At 42.7% G+C, this 24,287-nt stretch overlaps 2 protein-coding genes and 4 non-coding genes across 6 annotated transcripts; 3 read left to right on the top strand and 3 right to left on the bottom strand.

Annotated features, from left to right (window-relative positions):
• Positions 1–2,377: 2,377 nt before the first annotated feature.
• Positions 2,378–5,101, top strand: LOC139657047 (uncharacterized). Its single transcript, XM_071534743.1, has 3 exons — positions 2,378–4,208; positions 4,762–4,888; positions 4,993–5,101. The coding sequence occupies exons 1-3, from the start codon at positions 2,378–2,380 to the stop codon at positions 5,099–5,101; spliced, it is 2,067 nt and encodes a 688-aa protein (XP_071390844.1).
• A 3,700-nt stretch (positions 5,102–8,801) lies between these two features.
• Positions 8,802–8,874, top strand: trnav-cac (transfer RNA valine (anticodon CAC)). The gene has a single exon. It is a non-coding gene; the product is annotated as a tRNA-Val (tRNA).
• Positions 8,875–9,676: 802 nt separating this feature from the next.
• On the bottom strand, positions 9,677–9,749 carry trnav-aac (transfer RNA valine (anticodon AAC)). The gene has a single exon. It is a non-coding gene; the product is annotated as a tRNA-Val (tRNA).
• A 368-nt stretch (positions 9,750–10,117) lies between these two features.
• Positions 10,118–10,190, top strand: trnav-cac (transfer RNA valine (anticodon CAC)). The gene has a single exon. It is a non-coding gene; the product is annotated as a tRNA-Val (tRNA).
• Positions 10,191–14,079: 3,889 nt separating this feature from the next.
• Positions 14,080–14,152, bottom strand: trnav-aac (transfer RNA valine (anticodon AAC)). The gene has a single exon. It is a non-coding gene; the product is annotated as a tRNA-Val (tRNA).
• Positions 14,153–16,591: 2,439 nt separating this feature from the next.
• LOC139657044 (early growth response protein 1-A-like) lies at positions 16,592–19,882 on the bottom strand. Its single transcript, XM_071534740.1, has 2 exons — positions 19,230–19,882; positions 16,592–18,158 (listed from the first exon to the last, which is right to left on the bottom strand). The coding sequence occupies exons 1-2, from the start codon at positions 19,441–19,443 to the stop codon at positions 16,744–16,746; spliced, it is 1,629 nt and encodes a 542-aa protein (XP_071390841.1). The 5' UTR covers positions 19,444–19,882; the 3' UTR covers positions 16,592–16,743.
• Positions 19,883–24,287: the final 4,405 nt, after the last annotated feature.

Here is a 24,287-nt window from a genome sequence, read left to right as displayed (position 1 = left end):
ATGCGTTTTGGAATTTGCACAGTTTCTGAAGTTGCAGCACATTTCTCTTAATGCTATTGCTTTGGGCCCCTGTGGTGTTGATCTCTGCCTTCTTTTTAAAATGCCAGATCAAAAGAGCTGACTATCGAAAAGGGAATGAGCTTTTTGAAACCTTTTTGAACGTCTTTTCTGAGGTGCAAGTCCCCAATCCCTCAACAGACTGCAGGCTTGACAGGCAGAAAGTCAAATGGCTTTTTAAAGCACTGTCAAGAAACAGTTTTCTCACAATGTTGCTTTACAGAGAACATAGGACATAAATTTAAAACTGTCTCTCTGTCTGTCTTTCAGTGTTGGCTATTGGACTCATCCTGCCTTCAATAACCGGTGAGGACTAACACCATACCTATGATGTGTGTGCATGGGTGTGTCTACTAATATTCCTGTACTGATTATTATTATCATGTACACAGACGTTCATGCCTCAGACTCATCATCATCATCATCAGAAGAAGAAGAAGGTGAAGAAAAAGAGGAGAAAGAAATCAAGAGGTCAGAAGACTTTCACAATTGTTCTCTATCTCCCTCTATCTCTTTCTACCTATATTTATTTTCTCTCTCCATCTCTATCTTCCTGCCTACCTCTCTTCATCTAGCTCTCTCTTTCTCTGAAACTGTGTCTTTGTCTCTCTGTCTTTCTCTCTTCCCATCCATGTGTACACATTTTCTCTCTCTTTCTCTAACTGTCCCAAGACTCACTCTACTTGCCTGATATCAGACAGAATTGTCAACTAGTTACACTCCATTTCCATCTTCAGTCTGACATTGCCTCCACTCTAACCTATTTCCGTGGGGGAGGGGGATTTGATTTTCCCTAACCAATCACTAGAGACCAACGTATCCGTCTGAATCTAACGTCATTTTAAGTTGACACTGATGCGTAGCCATGACAACACCAGAGACGGTTCAGAAAGTATAGAGCATCTTTGACAACACGGAGTGAAGTAAAAACAAAGTACAACAACTTTTAATCGATGTAGAACAGCCTCGATAGCAGTGTCTATCTTGTCTATAGCAGTCGCCATTCTTGTTATTACTCCTCCTTGGTTCCGGTGCACAGCTTGACAACGCTTGACAACAGCTTGACAACGGCGTTAGCCTTAGACCAGAATCAGTCAACTCGGTGGAGTGGGCGGATTCAAAGGTCTGGACCCAGGCAATCACTCTACTACAATAAGCTTAAAATTAATACAGTAGGGGTAACTATTCTACAGAAGCACTACCATGAAATATTACGTTGCTCCAAAAAACAACACTCTAATTCTCTCTCTCTCTCTCTCTCTCTCTCTCTCTCCCTCCCCTTTTCAGCATTATAAAAATGAAACGAGCACATTTCACTTGGGAAGCTAAACAAGCATATTCATGGGAAGCATGGGAGAATTCATTGGAAGCTGAACCAGTATATCCTCGGAAAGCTAAAGGAGCACATTCATGGAAAGCTAAACGAGCAGAATCATTCGAAGCTGTAGCAGTATATTATTGGAAAGCTAAACGAGCACATTCATGGGAAGCTAAACGAGCACATTCATTGGAAGCTGAACCAGTATATCCTTGGAAAGCTAAAAGAGCACATCCTCGGAAAGCTGAAGCAGTATTTCCTTGGGAATCTAAAGCAGTATTTCCTTGGGAATCTAAAGCACTATTTCCTTGGGAAGCTAAACCAGCGCATCCTCAGAAAGCTAAACCAGTATTTCCTCAGAAAGCTAAAGCAGTATTTCCTTGGGAATCTAAAGCAGTATTTCCTTGGGAAGCTAAACCAGCGCATCCTTGGAAAGCTAAACCAGCGCATCCTCAGACAGCTAAAGCAGTATTTCCTTGGGAATCTAAAGCAGTATTTCCTTGGGAATCTAAAGCAGTATTTCCTTGGGAAGCTAAACCAGTGCATCCTCGGAAAGCTAAACCAGTATTTCCTCGGAAAGCTAAAGCAGTATTTCCTCGGGAATCTAAAGCAGTATTTCCTTGGGAATCTAAACTAGTATTTCCTTGGGAATCTAAAGCAGTATTTCCTTGGGAATCTAAAGCAGTATTTAATTCGGAAGCTAAACCAGCATTTCCTCAGAAAGCTAAACCAGTATTTCCTCAGAAAGCTAAAGCAGTATTTCCTCGGGAATCTAAACCAGTATTTCCTTGGGAATCTAAAGCAGTATTTCCTTGGGAAGCTAAACCAGCATTTCCTCAGAAAGCTAAAGCAGTATTTCCTTGGGAATCTAAACTAGTATTTCCTTGGGAATCTAAAGCAGTATTTCCTTGGGAAGCTAAACCAGCACATCCTTGCAAAGATAAACCGGGACATCTTTGCAAAGCTGATCCTCAGAAAGCTACACCACCACGTCCCAACAAAATGAAAATAAGTCCTGGCAAAGCTCAACCTCCTGGCAAAGCTCAACCTCCTTTCAAAGCTCAACCTCCTGCCAAAGCTCAACCTCCTGCCAAAGCTCAGTCTCCTGCCAAAGCTCAACCTCCTGCCAAAGCTCAATCTCCTGCCAAAACTCAACCTCGTGTCAAACCTCAACCTCCTGCCAAAGCTCAACCTCCTGCCAAAGCTCAACCTCCTGTCAAAGCTCAACCTCCTGCTAAAGCTCAACCTCCTGCCAAAGCTCAACCTCCTGTCAAAGCTCAACTTCCCGTCAAAGCTCAATCTCCTGCCAAAGCTCAACCTCCTGCCAAAGCTCAACCTCCTGTCAAAGCTCAACTTCCCGTCAAAGCTCAACCGCCCGTCAAAGCTCAATCTCCTGCCAAAGCTCAACCTCCTGCCAAAGCTCAACCTCCTGCCAAAACTCAACCTCGTGTCAAACCTCAACCTCCCGTCAAAGCTCAACCTCCTGCCAAAGCTCAACCTCCTGCCAAAGCGCAACCTCCTGTCAAAGCTCAAACTCCCGTCAAAGCTCAACCTCCTGCCAAAGCTCAACCTCCTGCCAAAGCTCAACCTCCTGCCAAAACTCAACCTCGTGTCAAACCTCAACCTCCCGTCAAAGCTCAACCTCCCGTCAAAGCTCAACCTCCCGTCAAAGCTCAACCTCCCGTCAAAGCTCAACCTCCCGCCAAAACTCAACCTCGTGTCAAACCTCAACCTCCCGTCAAAACTCAACCTCGTGTCAAACCTCAACCTCCTGCCAAAGCTCAACCTCCTGCCAAAGCTCAACCTCCTGCCAAAGCTCAACCTCCTGCCAAAGCTCAACCTCCTGCCAAAGCTAAACCTGTCAAAGCTCAATCTCATGTCAAAGCTCAACTTCCTGTCAAAGCTCAACCCCCTGCCAAAGCTAAACCTCCTGTCAAAGCTCAAGCTCCTGCCAAAGCTAAACCTGTCAAAGCTCAACCTCCTTTCAAAGCTCAACCACCTGTCAAAGCTAAACCTGTCAAAACTCAGCCTCCTGTCAAAGTTAAACCTCCTGCCAAAGCTCAACCTGTCAAAGCTCAACCTCCTGTCAAACCTCAACCTCCTGCCAAAGCTCAACCTCCTGCCAAAGCTCAACCTGTCAAAGCTCAACCTCCTGTCAAAGTTAAACCTCCTGCCAAAGCTCAACCTGTCAAAGCTCAACCTCCTGTCAAACCTCAACCTCCTGCCAAAGCTCAACCTCCTGCCAAAGCTCAACCTCCTGCTAAAGCTCAACCTCCTGTCAAACCTCAACCTCCTGCCAAAGCTCAACCTCCTGCCAAACCTCAACCTCCTGCTAAAGCTCAACCTCCTGCCAAAGCTCAACCTCCTGCCAAAGCTCAACCTCCTGCCAAACCTCAACCTCCTGCTAAAGCTCAACCTCCTGCCAAAGCTCAACCTCCTGCCAAACCTCAACCTCCTGCCAAAGCTCAACCTCCTGTCAAACCTCAACCTCCTGCCAAAGCTCAACCTCCTGCCAAAGCTCAACCTCCTGCTAAAGCTCAACCTCCTGCCAAACCTCAACCTCCTGCCAAAGCTCAACCTCCTGCCAAACCTCAACCTCCTGCTAAAGCTCAACCTCCTGCCAAAGCTCAACCTCCTGCCAAAGCTCAACCTCCTGCTAAAGCTCAACCTCCTGCCAAAGCTCAACCTCCTGCCAAAGCTCAACCTCCTGCTAAACCTCAACCTCCTGCCAATGCTAAACCTCCTGTCAAAGCTAAACCTCCTGTCAAAGCTAAACCTCCTCCCATTGAAAATCATGTGATCTGTGAGGGACGCAAAGAGACGATTCACTGTGGTAAGTAATACCACACTCCCACACATGTCCATGTTCCAAGTCACATACCAAGACACATATTGTCTGTCTGACCCTCTCTCATATGGAAGCGTAATGCATTCACCTGAGAAAAAAAAATTGCCCTGTTTTTCTGAATTAACGAGATAATTATCTCAGAAAAACAAAGCAGAATTTTTTTTTTTTTAAATGGTCTGTTTTTATGAATTATGAATTATTTATGAATTATGAATTTATGAATTCTGAGAAAAGTTTTCATAGAAAAAAATAATTCTGCTCTGTTTTTCTGAGATAATTATCTCGTTAATTCAGAAAGACAGAGGAGAATTTTTTTTTTTTTAAATGCTGTTTTTTCTGAATTAACGAGATAATTATCTCAGAAAAACAGAGCAGAGTTTATTTTTTTTCCATGAAAACTTTTCTCAGAATTCTGAGATAATTATCTTGTTAATTCAGAAAAGCAGGGCAATTTATTTTTTTCTCAAGTGAATGCATAACGCTTCCGTACTCTCACTCTATGTATATCTATGTACTCTTTCTCTCTGTTTCTCTCTAGGCAAGGGGAAGAAGATCCAGATACAGTCAGCTATCTATGGTCGTCAAAATAAAAACCTATGCAAGAGGTTCAGCTTATGGCAAAACAACAACTGTGGGCTCACCGTCACCAAGAGCCTGGCCACCAGGTAAGAAGATAGATAGATGTCACTTCCAAAATAATAAAGATGTTGATTTTAAAAGCAAATGCTGCAGAATGAACCCCACACCCCCCACCCCTCATTTCTTCCAGGTGTAACAACAAGCCGTCATGTTTAATCAATGTAAACAACCAGCTCATGGGAAGTGACCCCTGTAGAGGCACCTACAAATACCTCTCCATTGCCATCAGATGTGTCTAAGGGGTAAGGCGCACACACACACACACACACACACACACACACTGCCCTCTTGTTGAGATGTTAAAAAGTTTAATTGATCATCTGTGTGTGTGTGTGTGTGTGTGTGTGTGTGTGTGTGTGTGTATTTCAGGCCTCAGTAGTGGTGCTCCAGCAGGAAGAGAAGACGTCTTGGAGTTCTGCCTCTTTCTACACTTCCTTCTATTTCCTCTGCCTCTTCCCACCCATCATCCATGCAAAAGCATGAGTGGACAGTTTCACCATCAACTATGACCAACAACTAGAAAGATCTATGAATAGATATGAATATCGTTATTATTAACATTATCATTATTGTTGTTGTTGTTGTTATTTTATTATTATTATTATTATTATTATTATTATTATTATTCCATGTTGTGTACAGTGATTTGGGTAAGTTTCCTTGCCCAGCCCTGTATGTTTCCAATTTCCATAGTCTTCCAAAGCCCCCCCCCCCCCACACACACACACACACACACCCTTCTCTCATTCCCAGTCCTGTCTCACTCTACTATGTATTGAAGTAGAAATGTCTGAATTCCAAAATCATGTTGAATTTCAAAATCATGTTGAAAAAATAAAGAATTTAGGAATTGACCACATCCCATATGTCCTGTCTCTCTGCGCTCTACTGTATAATAAAACAAAAATGAGATAAATTATATAAGACGGGCCGCAGGGATTCTGTCAGAAACCAGATCAGACCACAAATAATCACAGATAATCAAAATAGCAGGTAGTTGCCTCTCACTGCCACTAGATTACATTGAAAGAAAGCTGAACTTCTCTTTAAAAGTAATACTGTAGGTAACTCCTAGATTTTGAATGGTGAAATTCAAGTAAGCATTTTTCTGTCAAAGTGAAGATGTAGTGTTCTGTAAATTAAGTTGTCAGATATTCAATATTAATGTATTGTGTAGCAGCAGTAGTACTTTACAGTATATTATTAATTATCACATGTTAAGCATTTTGCAGTAAGAACATGACACTGTATACAAATGTAGCCCTTTCGCCCTAGGCTTGTGGTATTTGAATAATGTAATTACATACTTCAGTACACCATCTAGTACATAGGAAAACACAGGTGGAAGTTACATATCGATTAATATTACATCTAGGGTAAAAACGTACTCTCTTCCTCTCTCTGGGTTATACCAGGACAACATATCTTATCAATAGTACATTAAAATAATAACAAACAGCCTGCTATTGGTTAAACCATAAATCAAGAAAGAATGAGTCAAAAAGCCACACACACACACACACACAGTTTCTTACTTATGTATTAAACCTTTTTCCAACTTATGATTCTGCATTGGATTGTGCTTGTTGGATATAACAGAACTTGACCAATACTCATTGTTGTCTCTTACTGGTGACTATATCAAAACCTCAAAAGAAATAAATTCTGAGTGGGTAACAGACATTTGGATATGCATTTTTTAAAGGCATGAAATTATTTCTCAAAACCCACTGTGGATGAATATGAACTCAAAATGAAATATGAATTTAGAAATAAAATAATACACATTCCCAAGTCTGACAAAACATAACTTTCTGTAAGAGAAGGGTATTAAACAAAGAAGTTTGCTTGAAGGAAACTTGTCTGATTGAGAAGTGAGGTGGAGACAGAGCGGCACTGTGTCTTCAAGTCCATTTGTTAGTGTCATCCTGTCTGTTCCTGGGTTCAGTTAAGGCAGACAGGACTTTAACATTGTGACTCATAATGGCCTCAGTTGGCCATGACCTACTTTTAAAGAAGCACACATTAAGGATTAGTATTTGTCCCACAGCCACACAGAGCATTGTTGTTGATTCATTGATGTTTTTTGTTTCAAGGTTTGAGGACTAACTTCATGATGAGAGCGGGTTTTAACTCAAAACTTTCTACTTTCAATTTTAACTTGATATCACAATAAATATCAGACAGGAGACAAAAGGTGAAACATCAGGCGTTGTGTATTGTTCCCAAATATTCCTTCTCTCCTTTGCTTCTCCCAATCATTAAACAAGCAAATAGTAAACATGTTGTCCCCCCACCAGTGATGTAGTTCCACCCTTGGGTCAGTCAGTGATTGCTGAGTGAACTTGAAATATGAGTGAAATTGTATAAGCGTTTTGGTATGGGACAATGAAAGGACAGACTGACCATATATTTCCGTTGCCTACTCTCCTCAGAATTAGGCTTACAAGTTATATCTTGAAATGTAGTAATGTCTTTCTTTGTCTTTTTTTCTTTTTTCTTTGCTTTTTATTGCTAAAAGTGTGCTTTAGTGCATCTACCAGACTGCTCCTTTAACTATACCGCTTTAACTGTATTGCTTTTCCACTGAGTCCCCATTCATTGTCAATGCCGCCCCCTAGCGGCACAAAGTCAACATTACAGTGTGACTACCTAACGAACGAATGGAGACCGATCCATAGTTCCCCCTTCGGTGGGGGGCAGTTACAAGCAATTACCTTGCATTGTATTTTTTTTTTTTTAATAAGATTAATATTATGCGCTGACCTTTTCAACTCGTCACATTCCTGTCTGGATCATATGGGATACAAATCTGTATTTGAGCCACGTATGGATTGTGTGTGCGCATGCGTCAACTCTTATTGAAAGAAATGGGCATAGGCTACAATGCAAATGCATAACACAAATAACAAAATACACAAGAACAAGAGAGTTCAATCTAACAGAAATGAGGTGTGGTTGTATTATATAAATGAATCACCGTGTTTGCTAAAAATCATTTTTGTTCTCTTGGCTTTATGGATGTTACATTTTTCGACTGTATTAGAATATGCTTTCAACCCAGTTTTAAATATATTAAAATATTTAAAAGTTTGCTTGCTGACGATTTTCTTTAATTGGAATCTTCCCAATAAAATCAGATGGATTATAACAGAGTTTTCAGTGTCCATGTCGTTATGAAAATAAAACAGGATTTCCTTTTTTTGAGACTGACATTCAAAGTTGGTTTCGTCTTGCAGTCCGCTCCGTTCTCCAACAACATTTCCAAAATAAATCTCCAATTTTTTCAGGACAAGAATTACAAAATACACATTTCTCATCAGAGGACTTACAATTACAATTACAATGTCTGTTTTTACAGGATCAATTCTGTGAATAAATTTTTAGAAACTTCTTTCACTCTGTTTAATATAGGCTACAATATTTATTTGGTACAGTGAAGGCAAGGCAAGTTTATTTATATAGCACATTTCGTACACATCGGCAATTCAAAGTGCTTTACATAAAAGAAAAATAAAGAGGTATAAAAAGTGAAAGTGCATTAAAATCACATTTAAAAAGACAGTGGAAAAAGATTAAAAAAAAGAAAATATAAAAGATAAAAGAATAAATATTCCAGTGCAGATGAGTGTTGCCCTAAATTTCTTTAAAAGACCTTATCCCATCTGTCCCAAGGCCGCATTCCAGTATATTTAGAAATGGGAATACATGTATCCACAGTAAGTTTTCCTAAGTATTTGTTGTTGCATTTAGGATTTACAACATCCATTCCCTCTGATTTAATTGTAGCAATAAAGACACACACACACACACACACACACACACACACACACACACACACACACACACACACACACACACACACACACACACACACACACACACACACACACACACACACACACACTAATACACTGACAGACGTCGTGGTCAGTGTGAGTTTCCGTAGTGTAGTGGTTATCACGTTCGCCTCACACGCGAAAGGTCCCCGGTTCGAAACCGGGCGGAAACACATCTTTTCTTCCGTGCAGTAAAGAGTAAAGTAAGAAACTACTGGACATATTGAAAGTAATACAACAGAAACACGAGTGAAGATCCGGCGGCTTCAATGAGGAGGCAAAGGTTGAAGATACAGAGCAGTCACGAGCCAGATAGACAGGACAAGGTGTGCACATACACACTTGCACATTGGTAATATCTAGTGCAATGATTTAGTCAAACCAGTGTACCAAAAAAAATATATATATATATCGTGATGTCATCCCAATACTTCCTTGATGAAATGCTTGGAATATCACAGCGAAACCAAACCCCTTAATTTCATCCCTGAGATGTCCTTAATTTCTCACGAAATAAACATTAATTATCCATAAAAATAAAAGTAAGGTTAGTATCATGGGTTTATAAGGTATTTATTAATGGGCTGAGTCACAGAGACGCTAGTAATTAAGGGATGTTTCATGCCTTTATGTGTAGGTTTACAGGTTATTAAATGGAAATTAATGGAAAGGTTCCTGTCAGATTAAGGGGAGTTTAAGGAGGTTTCGATGGTATCTCCTCCATTAATAAATTTTAAGGGGGTTTTACATTAATTACGCGGTGAATTAATGTCAATTGATGAAAATGTAAGGTGAATTTAAGGGCGTTACTGGATCGTAGAGTTCCGCACACGCCCGTTCAGTCCAGCAGGGGGCAGAAGAGTTTCTCAGCTGTCTGTTCTCTTCTCTTCTCAGCAGACACACCGGTCAGAGTCTAGGGGTTTTCTATTTGGCCCTAACCCTTTTCCGTAGCTTCTTTACAGGCTGAAATAAGGTTGTTTCCGCCCGGTTTCGAACCGGGGACCTTTCGCGTGTTAGGCGAACGTGATAACCACTACACTACGGAAACTGACGTCTGCTACTCTCGTGCACGCGAATTAAGAACGGACACTGACATATCTGCGCGTGTTCATGCCGGCTTCTGGTGTGTCTTTCTGTTCAACACGCAACACGGCATGCCTGTCTCGATTCCTGTATGGATGAAAGCACTATTTGGGTCCTGTGTGGATGGTGTGTGCGTTAATATAGAACCTTGGTGTGCGCATGCGTCAACTTTTCCCCTCGCACCTGGTTGGCGTATACGAGTCGCGCGGCCACACAGACAGGAACAGTGTTGGTTTTCAGCTCTAATCTGATTATTTAAAAGAGAGATAGTCTGATTTCCTCGTCATATTCACTGCAGTCACTGTTTATGTGCACATTTTCTAGTATGACGTAGTTTCCGTAGTGTAGTGGTTATCACGTTCGCCTCACACGCGAAAGGTCCCCGGTTCGAAACCGGGCGGAAACAATGATGTTTCTTTTAATTAATTAGAAGACCCAGACAGCATGGAGTTGTGTGCAGCACGTCATGTCTGTTCATATGTAGCCTAACGAATGATCTGACTCATCTTCAGCCGTCTTCGGTTTTCACTATCTCAAACCACCAAGGCTTTCATAATGAGTCTGATATGTGACTTGTTTGTCTCTTTAGAGCACTGGTTCTCAACGTGTGGTCCGGGGACCACCAGGGGTCCTTGAGGGAGTTCCAGGGGAAGAAGTTGGTCATAGTTTCTCTGTTATCTCTCTACCTATAGATTGGAATTCTGGACAAAATCATATCTAACAATAAAAATATTCTCAGATTTTGGTTCGAGAGACAAAATCTCATCAAATGGGGGTCAGTGTGGCACAAATGTGGACAGAGACACCAGAGTGTCTGTGTTTGATATTACAATTAGCGTTATTCTGATTTATTTTAAAATCTTAGCTCAATGTTTTGTCTGCAGAATATAAAAGCAAGAGAGAACACTAAAAGTTTGACTGGTTTCCAAGGCAACGTAACCAAACCAGGCAGCAGCTTCAGCCTGACGATATGACCAACACACACAACTTGGAAATGCAAGTAAATGCAAGTCTAAATATCATAAACCACCTCTCTCTCTCTCTGTCTCTCTCTCTCTCTCTCTCTCTCTCATAACTTGCATAAGTCAATAACTGGAGCCTCGCAGTTCCATTCTGAAGTGAGCAGATAGATAGATAGTAGATTAACAGGTGTGTGTGTGTGTGTCTGTGTGTGTACCCATGCACGTCAGTGGATAGCCCAAAAGGTGCTAGTGATTTACAGTAATAATTAAAAGTATAATTGAACTGGCAGATTCACTGCACAAAAAGCATTCACAGAAATAGTGAATTTTCAGAAACAGTGGCCAAGGCCGAGCTTTATCTTACCTGTCTGTCTGTGAAATGCATAGTGATGTGGCATGAAATTAAAGAAGGGCAATATTCAGAAAGACTCTTAAAAAAGAAGTGGTGTGAACAGTTTTCAGTAGAATAAGGAGGATCACCAAGGAGTCTGTAAGAACAGATCAGGTATCCTACTTTGATTTTCTCTATGAAAACAGGCCCAGTGTTTAAACATAATATTCTACAAGCAGAAATCATATGAATTATTTTCAACTGCATCATCTTGGCGGAGGCAGAGTGAGGAAAAAGCAGTTGACTAATCTAGTAGTACACTACTCAGATTGCAGTACTTTGTAGAATAGATCAGATTTCTATTAAATGAAATAGGAACGTTCAGATTGAGATTGTGTCACTTTTATTGTCACTAGAACACACTGATGATCCTGTTGAGACAAGAGGAAACAAGAAGGAAAGAAACAGGCATTGAGTCAGAACTTTTAAAGTAAAACCTTTGACGGGTGCACGTTTGTGTTGTAGCCACTTTAGTTTTTGAACCACCAGGTACCTGTATGGTGTTGTTATGGTTATTTAGTTTTTAGTGTTGGTTTTATTTGTTGTTTATGTTGTTTGGTTTTCACCTTTGAGTCTTGTTTCACTTTTTTGTTTTGACGTGTCATTGTGGTTTGAAGGCATTTTTGGCTGGGTTTGATTTGTTTTGGATGGGTTTTTTTCATGTTTCATATGAGGTATTTAGTATTGTCCAGTTGTTAGTTCTTTGTTTGTCCCTCACCTACTTTGTCTGAAGCCTCAAGAACTTATTAAGGAGCAAGCTGTAATTTGAATGCAAATACTTTATTTTGTCAAAAACACATTTACAGCATAATAGCCATACAGGCCGATGCAAGATGCCATATGTACAGTTTCACTTCATATTTAATGTAATCATTCCATTGAGTGTTTCAGTGTTAACCCCCTGTTTAATTAGTCTTTCTGAAAATCCTCTTCTGCTGCACTACAAACTGCAACAGTAGGTAACGTTATTACCTTGTGGTATTTACAGTAAGTAACATTAGTGGAATTATTATTAGGTAATTGAACCATGTCGCAATTTTTGGATGTTAATATAGTTATAGTTGTAGTGGGAACAGAAACATTCTATTTTCTTTTAACTATTTAAATATTTTTATAATCATAGTTATCTTTATAGTTATGGTTCTAGATATGAATAAGCCTTTATAGTTGTCTTTATAGTTGTTATAAACTCAACCGCTAAACGTAGCAACTAACTGCAGCAGAAGCAGAAGAGGCAGGTTGAGGGAGAGTGGGTAAACAGAGTGAGAAAGAGTGCACACACTGCACATTATATCTAGTACAAAGACAAACCAATGCACTAAAAAACATATTGTGATGTTATCCCAATACTTCCTTGATGAAATGTTTGGAATATGCTTTTACACACACACACACACACACACACACACACACACACACACACACACACACACACACACACACACCCGTGCAGAGGAAAGTGTCTTGCATTTGTTTTGGACCAAAAATAAATTTTAGTCAGACACTTTGGATTTTACCCAAACCCATGTCTTCAACACTTTTTTTTTTTTTATTATTGTGTTTTAAGGATGTTTTCTTTGGTATGTTTGATGTCAACAAAGAATATGAAGGAAAATATTTTATAATAAATCTTATTTTTATAACTTGGTAAATACCATATCCATAAATGCAAATTCAATGGCTCTAAACCATTTTTCCATGTATTCAAGAATGATCTCAGTGAATATCTGGACACAATACAATACTCAAAGAACTCTAAAGGACTGTCTGTTCTTTTTTTTTTTTTTCTAGACTCAGAAAACCAGACAGCATCAAAACCATGACCAGGCCGACTCATTTTGAGACAGTAACTGTCGGTTATTTCTCATCATAGTGTTTTTTTTTCCTTTCTTTTCTGCATTTAAAAAGGTACATCTTTATTATAACACATTATTAAAATATATCCTCAAGATAGGAAAGAAAAAACAAAAAAAGACTGTCTTGCTGTACTCATCCTGTGTGACCTCACACGACTGAAGTTGGTGCTATTTGACCCAGGTGCTCATGTAAAAAGCCTTGTCTTGACTGTTTTTTGTTTTTTTATTTATTTGTTTTTTTTCCCCCTCCTAGATCCTACCTTGATGTTGTACAAATGTATGTTCTAGTCAGTGGTGGAAGAAGTACTGAGATCTTTTACTTAAGTAAAAGTAGCAATACAACAATGTAAAGATACTCCATTACAAGTAAAAGTCCTGCATTCAAAATCTTACTAAAAGTAAAAGTACATAAGTATTAGCAGCAAAATGTACTTAGAGTATCAAAGTAAACGTACTCATTATGCAAACTGTCCCCATTTAGAGAGTTATATTTTTCATAAATGATTGGAATATTAATACTGATTTATTGACATACATGTACATGTAAGCAGCATTTTAAAGTTGTCAACGTGAAGCTAATCTTAACAATTTAGCTATACTTTTGGGTAGTCTAATCTATAACAATGCTATTTTATAGTTATTTTATAAAGATGATCAAATGTTTTAAATATAAAATATTGATCTGAAAAGTAACTAGTAACCTGTGAAATAAATGTAATGCAGTAAAAAGTACAATATTTCCCACTAAAATGTAGTGGAGTATGTACAAAGTACAAAGTAGCATAAAATGGAAATACTCAAGTTAAGTAGGCTACAAGTACCTCAACCTTGTACTGAAGTACAGTACTTGAGTAAATGTACTTAGTTACTTTCCACCACTGATTCTAGTATATCTACAATAAAGATTGTGATTTACCCAAAAAAAAACACACGCCCGTTCAGTCCAGCAGGGGGCAGAAGAGTTCTTCAGCTGACGGTTCTCACTGCAGTTTCTTCTCTTCTCATCAGACACACCGGTCAGAGTCAAGAGAGTTTCCTTTTGGCCCTAATCGTCTTCCGTAGCTTCTCTACAGACTGAAATAAGGTTGTTTCCGCCCGGTCTCGAACCGGGGACCTTTCGCGTGTTAGGCGAACGTGATAACCACTACACTACGGAAACTAACGACTTCTGCTGCGCCCGTGCTATGAACAGTAAATGACTGGATGTATTTATTGATCACAGATAAACAGGACATTAGCGGAAGAGGATCAGAGAGCAGCGGCTAACTGCCTCACATGTAAAACGTCATGCATGATGTCATCAGATGTGTCAGTCGGTCGGTTCTGTCATTTATTTTCCACTTCAGATTCAAACACACTTTGATTTTGTCACTTGCATTGAACATTTTGGTCAGTGTTCAGTATGACGTCAGGCATAATATGACCCGAACCCCCCTCCTCACACACACACACACACACACACACACACACACACACACACACACAGTCCAACCTGCCTGCCCTGTCAATCCAGTTGTTACATCACTGCTCTATTCACTCCAATTCTCTAACCTCAGACAGCCAGACACGGTCTGATACACACATACACACACATACACACACACACACACACACACACACACACACACGGAAAGAAATAAAGCTGGAACCTGAACCCCGCCTGCTGCCTGGGCGTCCCGCCAGCAGAGACCAGGAAGATCCTCATATGGGCTCCAGGAAGTCCGCTGCAGGAGCAGGAAGCTCCATATATGGGCAAAGTGCTGTTTTCTTTGGCGAGTTGGACAGAGCAGCCGGTGACAAGGTCTCATTCTATTGGCTCTGTGAGCGAGGGGAAAACACACACACGCGCACACACACACACACACACACACACGGTCTGTAGCAGTGATTCAGCTGGCTCTGAGTGAGGATACTGCAGAGTCAAGCAGGGACACTCGCTCTGTCTGTCACACGCACACACACACACACACACACACATACACACACATACACACATACAGACTCAGAGGAGTTGATTTACTGAGGTTGAGTAAAGAGGGAGAGGCAGAAACAAAGTGTGTTTTCCTGCCTGCCTGCCTGTGTGTGTGTATGTGTGTGTGTGTGTGTGTGTGTGTGTGCAGTTTAACCGGACAGGTTGAACAGGTTCACATGATATATATCTGGCAGGGATTGTGTGTGTGTGTGTGTGTGTGTGTGTGCGCGTGTGTGTATGTTTCCAGGAACCAGCAGAGTAAAGTGTGTTTGGGTGTAAAAGTCAAAGCCAGACTCCCATTCATTATCAGTGGTGTTGATTTATGTTGTTTATGTTTATATTCACTAACACTGACATTCTTACATGAGTGGAATGCACCTTTAAAATTAATTAAGGAACATCAGACAGATAGATCGATAGATAATGATCACAACACAAAGGCATTAATAGGATTTTTTATATTTTATTCATAAACCTTTTGGCTTGAAACAGGATGTGATGCACAGTCAGAATCCTTGGCAGAGAAGCACATTCAATATCTTCAATAAACACAAATAAACAGTATAAAAAATCAACCAAATAATGACCTGCATGTAAACCGCATACAAAATTCCCATGCCTACTCAGTAGGTAAAAAACTAAACACAATTTACACTACACTGTGCGTGTCTGTACAGACCATAATGTATATACACTTCAGTTACAAAAATACACATATTTACATTTGTTTGTGTTCGTAAAACAAACTTTTTGTAAAATCTGCCGTTACCTTTGGTGAATATGATGCATGTCAGCCTCAGGAGGCTTTATGAGGCTAATGTAATGTAAAGGTTTGTTTGCTGTGAGCTTCGCTGAAGGCATGAAACCAGAAATATAATAGGAAACACAGTATTCACTAGAGAATTCAGTTCATTTCCAGCATGCTGTGCAGAATAACAGCTGCACTCAGGAGCAGAAGGAGGCTCAAGTTTTAGTTCCTCGACCAAAATTAAACTTTTTGACACTATTATTTTACCAAGTTTGTGGAATACAAGGAAGGAACATCTGTTAAATCTGTTGACCCTTGACCTCCTCCTGTCTGTAAAGTTGATCGAGGAACTGAAGCTTATTTATCTGTTGCACATATTGTACAATCAGAGTGACAGCTAAGAGCCTAAAATGTAAAATGTAAACCCAACATGGCACCAAGTGGGGAGAAGCAGACTTCCAGTACAGCTGTACTGGGATCTGCAGTCAGTTTACAGATAAGTAACCTGGTAAAGATTAGGTTATAACAATTCAAACTAATTCAGATGAACAGTTTACCAGTCCGAGAAAGTTTTTGGAAGATTAATGTTGAGCGGACAGTCACAGGAAAGGGACGGTCGATGCAAAAAGCCAAAAATCAGCAAGTTGCCTTTTGCTTCAGTTGTTTGTTGCCTCTAAGAGCTGAGGCTGAAGTCCTGTTACCTTCCATCAAGGAACAAACAGGGACGAAGAGCATTCAACGGAATAGAAAAAAAGGGGTTTAGGAAGGACACTTTGTTGAAAGAGCTTCACTGATGAAGTGCTGCAGACCTGATGGAAGGAGCTGGGACAGAAAACACTGTCAAGTCAGTCTGAGGTTCAGTAGCAGAGAGTCCCAGTCTCTCTCTCTCTCTCCTCCTGTCATTCTCCACACACTGTGAAAAAGTGTTTGAATTCTCTCTGTCTCTTTCTGTCCTGTAATTCTCCACACGTTCTGTGCCAGTGAAGCAGAAAACGAACTGAAATAAGAAGCGGAGGAGGAGGTCTGCGGTTCAGCAGATGTCGGAGCCGTGCGGAGAGGAGAGCCGGGCCGGCAGCTCGGACTGAGGACTGCCCATCGGAGAGGAGCAGGAGGAGTAGAGGTGGGGGGACGGGGAGGAGGTGTAGACGTGTGACGATGATGAGAAACAGGGGGAGGAAACCTGGACGCTGAGGCAGGAGAAGGAGGAGGAGGAGGAGGAGCCGGGGAAGAGCGAGGCCGCGGGAGAGGAGGTGAAGGAGCTGTGACCCGGAGAGGAGTAAGAGGAGGAGCAGGGGGAGGAGGTGGGAGGGGAGGAGTAGACGGGGACGGAGGGGGTGTCGGCGACGGCGAGGGGAACGGAGGAGGCGTTCCTGTCCGTCTTCCTGTCTCTCTGCCTCAGGTGGATCTTGGCGTGCCTCTTGCGCTCGTCGCTGCGGGCGAACTTGCGGCCGCACTCCGCGCAGGCGAAGGGTTTCTCCCCGGTGTGCGTGCGGATGTGCGTGGTCAGGTGGTCGCTGCGGCTGAAGCTCCTCATGCAGATGCGGCACTGGAACGGCTTCTGGCCCGTGTGCACCCGCACGTGGCGGGTCAGCTCGTCGGAGCGGGAGAAGCGGCGGTCGCAGCCCTCGGCGGGACAGGCGTATGGACGCTCGTGAGGCGGCGTCTTACACTGCCGCCCCACCGGGTATTTCCTCGCCCGGCCGGACTTGGGGAGCTGGGACCGGAAGGCCGGGTCGCCGGCCGAGCCGTGGGCCGGCGGAGCCTGAGGCTGCGGCTGCATCTGGGAGGAGAAGGCCTTGATGGTGGACAGCGGGGTGAGAGGAGGCTGCTGCTGCTGCAGGTTGAGGCTCTGCAGGCTCGCCGCCTGGCCCAGCACGGGCTTCTGGTCCTGGGACAGCAGGCTGAGCTCGCCCTCCTGCAGCTGCTGCTGGGACAGCAGGTAGTCGGGGAGCATGGGCACCATGACGGACGGAGGCTGCTGGCTCAGCCTGGAGCCGGGGCTGGGGTAGGCGGGAGGAGGGCACTGAGGCTGGGGGGGCGGGGCGAAGGCCTGGGAGGCCGACTGGGAGTCAGCAGGGGGGAACAGGAGGTCGGAGTTCGTTGCGGAGGTGTAGGTCGGGGCCGCAGAATAGATGGAACTGACGTCTCCAGAGGTACCGCCGATCTGGACGGAGCTAAAGACGGGCTGGGATGAGGACGATGATGAAGACGATACCGATGAGGAGGAGAGGCTGCAGGCTGCAGAAGGGGGCGCGGCCATGCTGACCAGCCCCGTGACCAGGCTGAGCAGAGGCTCCGCCCACAGGCTGCTGCTGCTGCTGGAGGCGGACGGCTCCAGGGTGAAGCGGCCGCTGTAGGCCAGAGGAGGCAGGCGGGACTGGAAGCTCTGCAGGTCTGGAAGGCTCTTGGTGTCTCCAAAGCCAGCTGACAGCTCAGACAGAGAGTCTGGACAGACAGGGAGAAAACAACAGATTATAGACACTTAATTATCCTCAGAAAGGTAGTTTTATTTTAAACACCACAGTTTCATATTCAACAGCTTGAGTTACATTCATAGACAGTTGATAGCTGATTAAGTACCGGGCCACGCCTCACTACATATCACTAGTACGGTTATACTCTCGCCCAGAAGGACACTGTAAAGAACAGGCATTTAAGCGTGTGTGTGTGTGTGTGTGTGTGTATGCATAAGAGATGACACTCTTCAGCCAAGGCAGAATGAACTGCAGAGTGAAGCTTCTGTAAGGAGGGCTGATGGATTATGATTTTCTCTTTAAAGATACTAAGACCTACAAGTATTTTTTAGTAAGAGCATCTGCTTCAGCGAGCTGCTCCTTTACTCCAGTACTTTTCAAGGCAAGGACTCTTTGAGTAAAACTGAACTGAAGCAGCAGAGAAAAACATTCCAGCTCTCCTTCCACCTCTGTCACCTTTATCAGTGTTTTCCTGCCCAGTCAGCCAGCAGCCTACACTCCTACAGCATCATCAGGTTACAGCAGCACTGCTGACGGCTGCTGGAGCTTTCCCCACTTTCACTAAACCCCCAAATACTGAGCTGACAGGTGGAGGTCAGAGCCTTGGATCTACTTATTGGATCTTATTGGATCTGATTATGCAAAAGTGCTATTAAAACATCCTCATTATTAAGACCTTCTGTTATTATTATTATTAGTATCATTATTATTAGTAGTAGTAGTTGCAGCAATATAGTAACACTAGCCTAATTAAGTTTTTGTAACATTTTTAATTAAGTTATAATTGTTGTAGCCTATTAGCAGTAGTTAAGTTGGTCATATTACCATCATGAACCATTACCACCGTCATTATTAATCAACTATTGCACTTTTAAAAGCTTTTGTAGCACCAACAGCCCTGCTCAGTACAATGCAATATTTTCCTGTGAACGAGGTGACAACACTAATAATTACATTTATCTCACTTGTACTCACTACTCATCCAGCTACCACAACACATCCTGCAAAACTGTGCAGAGCACCGTGCAGATTCAGTCCTCACCTCCGTAGTCCCCGGGCTCCCCGCACAGCAGGCCGGCTCCCTCTGCTGCCGAGGCGGCCAGCAGCGAGCCTCCCGCCGCGGCGCTCTGCAGCAGCATCTGCAGATCCTCCAGCCTCGGGTAGCTGTCCAGCGGGGAGAGAGGAGGGGGGAAGCCGGCCAGGGGGTCGGATATCTGCAGGGCGGACAGAAGCAGTTCTGCCTTGGTCGCAGCCATCTCCCGGGTCTCGGTGGAAGCGGCAGGAGGATCGGCAGCGGCGACGGAGTTCAGCGACTCCTGGGGACCAGGGTGCCGGGAGACTGAGCTGGTCTCCGCGGGTTCACCTGCCACTGATGTCCGTGACACCGGGGGAGAGGCGCTGTGGCACGGCTTGTGCTGCGGCTGTGGACGGTGATGCTCGGAGGAAGCCAAGGCTGGATGCTTCTCAGGTCAGGTTCCCCGCGGCACGGCGAAAATCACGGTCCGACACAAGTTGGTATTTTTAGGAACTATGTTAAAAACAGATCGGCCTGCTGTACCAGCGGGCGCACAAGCTCACCCAGAAGCAAATATTGATGCTGAATAGTCAAATTAAATATGTCGTGTTTGTTTTCCCGTTATTTTCCTCTGTTTTCACGTGTTGAGTGTAACGGTAGGCCGGTGACAGACTTGAACTTGGGCTCTACGGTGACTTCAATGAGGATTCCCGGGCTTATAAAGCCTCCTGTCGTGACGTACATTTCCAAATATGGCACAGAGGAAGCCCATATATAGGCAAAGCGGTCGGAGGGGGAAACTCAGCAGAATCCAGCCGGGCGAGGCGGATCGGCACATTCTGTCATATAAAGGAGCTTCTGGGACAACCGATAAAGCGTATTAACCCCAGCTTATTGATTACTGTCTGTTAGCCGGACTGCAATGTTAGAAAACGTCGCTGTGTGTTCAGAGAGCCGCCATTGCCGGAAACCCCGACGACACGCGACGCGGATCTGCAGTCGGTCTGCTTCACATGGAGCGGTTCCGGTGGCTTCCCACTTCCTTGTCCTTATTTGGAGTTTCCTGTAGTACTGCTGATCTGAGGCTGAATGAAAGTGCAAGTGGAGGCGCGTCCCCTCTGTCCCGTCCTGTAGCTGCAATTCATGCCCGTTCACTTCTAACCCGAAATAAAGAAGTGGAAATAACAGACCGCCTCACGAAAACAGAGCGAACACATGCAGTCAGTAACATGCAATGTGTGTTTTTAAGGGAATAAAATACTACAGAAGACACACTTTTTGTATTTATGTTTTAGGCATTTTGCTGACACTCTTACCCAGAGCAGCTTCAATTGATGGCATCAGGTGAATAATTTTCCATTCTTGCATCACCAACATTATTCATAGAGTACAGAGCACAGTGCTGCACTTCCTTCTGAACTGCACTAGATATAAACGTGTCAGGGTTAGACATATTTCTCCAAATTCCAAAACGTATAATTTTGAAAAACTTCCTCTTGACAAAAAAAAAAAAACTCCTGTATATTCTTGGAGAAAAAAGTGATTGTGCCACTCTAGCTGCTGTTTATATAGGATCCTGTGAAAACCTGAGACAGGAGAACTGACCTAACTACTAATACTTTCTATTTTTTCGTTGTCTTGATTATCACTGTTTTGCTTTGGCAACGGATACTGTAGTATTTACAGAATTTACAAAACACAATAAAAAATTTGAATTGAATTGAATGCAACGGTTACACTATTCCTGTGACCATAGAATGATCACAGGGTTTAGGGCTAGATTACAGCCTGGAGGTACAGGGGTGTTGGGCTGGACTATCACCTGGAGGTACAGGTGTGTAGGACTGGACTATCACCTGGAGGTATGAGGTGTAGGGCTGGACTATCACCTAGAAGTATGAGGGTTTAGGACTAGACTACAACCTGGAGGTATGAGGGTTTAGTACTAGATTACAACCTGGAGGTGAGGGGGTGTGGGACTGGACTATCACCTGGATGTGAGGGGGTGTGGGACTGGACTATCACCTGGGGGTATGGGGGTGTGGGACTGGACTACAACCTGGAGGTAGGGGGGTGTAGCATGAAGTTTGTGGCCTATTCAATTCAAACAGCTGATTTTGTCTTTCATTTATTTACACCACTGGACTGCACTTACATAACATTTCAAGTATATAAGGATGGACAGTAGCTGTCCGGAAGTGGCAGCTATTGTTCATGTGGTCCACCTCAACTCTGCTACAGTCAAGGCAATAAAGATGTGAAACAGATGCTTCCTTGTAATTTTTTTCAACATCAAATGTTTCAAATCTATATTGATTTATTTACTCGACAATTAAAACAACTGAGCGAATATCAAACAGCATCAACATATTGTAAACTACTGTATCTCAGTTGATGAACAGTGTGTCAACTGTCAGACTGACCCATCAGTACATGCTGATAATGTTTGTGGTCTTCTCCTCCACTTCCCTCTGGACCTCTGGGAAATATGACCCCACTTCATCAAACCTGTCCGTGGGCAGGTAGAAAGTGTCCACATAGTTCTCTACAATGGCAGCAGGTGTGACCCCAGGAAGCCCAATAGGTATCATGGGTCAGAAAAATGAATGGTGATATCAGCTCCATGTTATTCTGCTGTAGTAATCACAAATGAGACTCTTGACCATCACAGTTTCACAAGCTCTCCATCCAAATTATATTATTGTCACTTTGTAATGACATTTTAAAATCGTTGTTTACATTCTAGCAGCCAATGGCATCGCTAGAAAGATTTGTGTCTCCGAAATAAACAGAATTCTGCACAGTCAGACTTTGTTGACACTGAGCTTTTATCACATCATATCGTGGTTGTATTGAATCCTGAACCTCATTTGGTGTAGTGTGAGGTTTTGCTGACTTGCCTCCAGCTCTTCTGGCTTACCGGAGCTGTAGCTTTTGAGGAGCATCTCGGCGGCCAGGTGCCTCAGAAACACTGTGGACACGTGACTGAAGAGCTGCTGCTGCTGCTTCAGCATCTTCACACAGATTCTGGAACCAACACAGATGAAACATGTAAGGCTTCATTTCACTTTAGGATTGAATACTGTATGCTTTTGATGGGATCAGTTTTAGGCGTTTCTCACTCATTGGAGAGTGAAAGAAAAGATGAGAGAAAGAAGGGATGATGTGGGAAAAAGGTTGTGATTTGGATTCCAATTGCGTTTTAACGTGTTAAACATTTCAAACTAATCATGTTAAAATTAGTGTGTTAATTTTCACAATCCTAGTTGGTCCTATATGGACCTACATGAATAAGTAGCAGTGGTGCTGAAAGAGAGCAGATACTCACCTTGATTTAAAAAAAAAAAAAAAAACTGCTCTACTAACAGCACTTGGACTTGTTGGCATGTCTGCGGTGTGATAGGTCAGCGAGTCTTTCTTCCTCTGAGCCAGATCCACGCGCTCATCGTCAAACTTCTTACATTTTTCTTTCTCATTTTGGCTTCAACACTTTCGAGGAGAGTGTATCAGTACTGTGATCTTGACGTAATATTTTCCTTTTGGCTGTAGAAAGACAAATATTTGATAAATGGGAAAATAAAAAAAGAAAATACAAAAAATTCTTATTCATTCAGTACAAAAGATGCATGATGGACTTTTTGACCTACTCTTACATTCAAATTCTCTCTCTAAAATTACATCTTGGAACAGGTTGTCTCTTCTAATTTACAGATTTGACCGCACTGTTTGAAATTGACTCAGCTGATGTTTTAACAAGTGAAAGGTCCTGCCATGACGCACCTCAACCAGCCCTCTGATGTCTGAACGAATGTCTCCAGGCTTTATCTGTCCTCCAGCTCTTCACATACTGTAAGGTCATGTAGTACAACTCGTATGATGTAGTTACAATTGTAATGATTATGGATTATATGCTAAATTGTCATGCACGTTCAAAATGTATGTAACACTTGTGCCAAGGGACGATGATAAAAATTATTTTAGCTGGCAAATGTTTTAGTTCCAAATAGACTGAGCTAGCAGAGCGCGTTTTGTGGAAAAGGTTTGGAATTTATCTATTTGGCAGCCAAGGAGACACTGCTCTCTCTCTCAATTCAATTCAATTCAATTTGATTATCGACTATCGTGATTCAATTTGCTTTACTGGCATGAAAGTTTACAATGTTGCCAAAGCATAAAGGTACAGAGTGTGTGTGTGTGCGTCTCTATGTGTGTGTGAGTGTGTGTGTGCTGGGTTAGCACTCCATCATATAATGACTATCAATAGTCATAACAGTTAAACAATAAAAAATACATTCAATAAAACAATAATCAAAAACACAACATATTGGTCAACGTGTGTGTGTGTGTGCGTGTGTGTGTGTGAGTGTGTGTGTGCTGGGTTAGCACAGGGTTAGCATCCATCATTGTTGGACTATCAATAGTCCAACAATAAAAAAAATACATTCAATAAAACAAGAATCAAAAACACAACATATTGGTCAACGTGTGTGTGTGTGTGTGTGTGCGTGTGCACATGTGTGTGTGTGTGTATGTGTTGGTCACTCTGTTCCTCAGGTTGTGGCAGGTTAACACATATAGTGCAGCCAGATCTGCTGTGTTTCTTCTCCCAGGACAATTCCTACTCTGGACTTGTCATCCAGCTCTTTGAAGTTGGGAATTTGGGAGCTGAGTTTGTTAAAGAACATTTCTCTGGCTGGTTTGAATTTTTCACATTTTAGGAAGAAGTGCATCTCCGTCTCTACCTCTCTCTCTCTCTCCCTCCAGTGTAGACTGAAGCTCGCTCGACCAAAGGCCAGAGGGAACTCCCAGGCAGGATGGATCACTATAGAAAATGCAGCAGCCAAAAGTCCAGGGAGTATCTCACTCCTTTGACCAGAGTGATGTTGGAGTTAAAGAACACCTGGAGTGAGAAACACACGGGAATCAACTGCAGTTCTGCGGCCTGCATCTGACCACCAAACTAACCAATATTAGCACTAGGGCTGGGACCACTTATCGATTGGAGTGGAAAATCAAGTAAAGTAAAACATATATTTTGTTTTTTATGCATGGATAAATAAATGTTCAGCATGCCGACTGGTTATC

This window comes from Centroberyx affinis, unplaced genomic scaffold (genome assembly GCF_046629955.1).
Source record: "Centroberyx affinis isolate AG114_WGS23_722 - 3 ecotype Tasmania unplaced genomic scaffold, CSIRO-AGI_Caff_v1 ptg002611l_1, whole genome shotgun sequence".
NCBI lineage: Eukaryota > Metazoa > Chordata > Actinopteri > Beryciformes > Berycidae > Centroberyx > Centroberyx affinis.
Note: the sequence above shows the minus strand (reverse complement) of the source record. Positions and strands in the feature narration are given on the sequence as shown.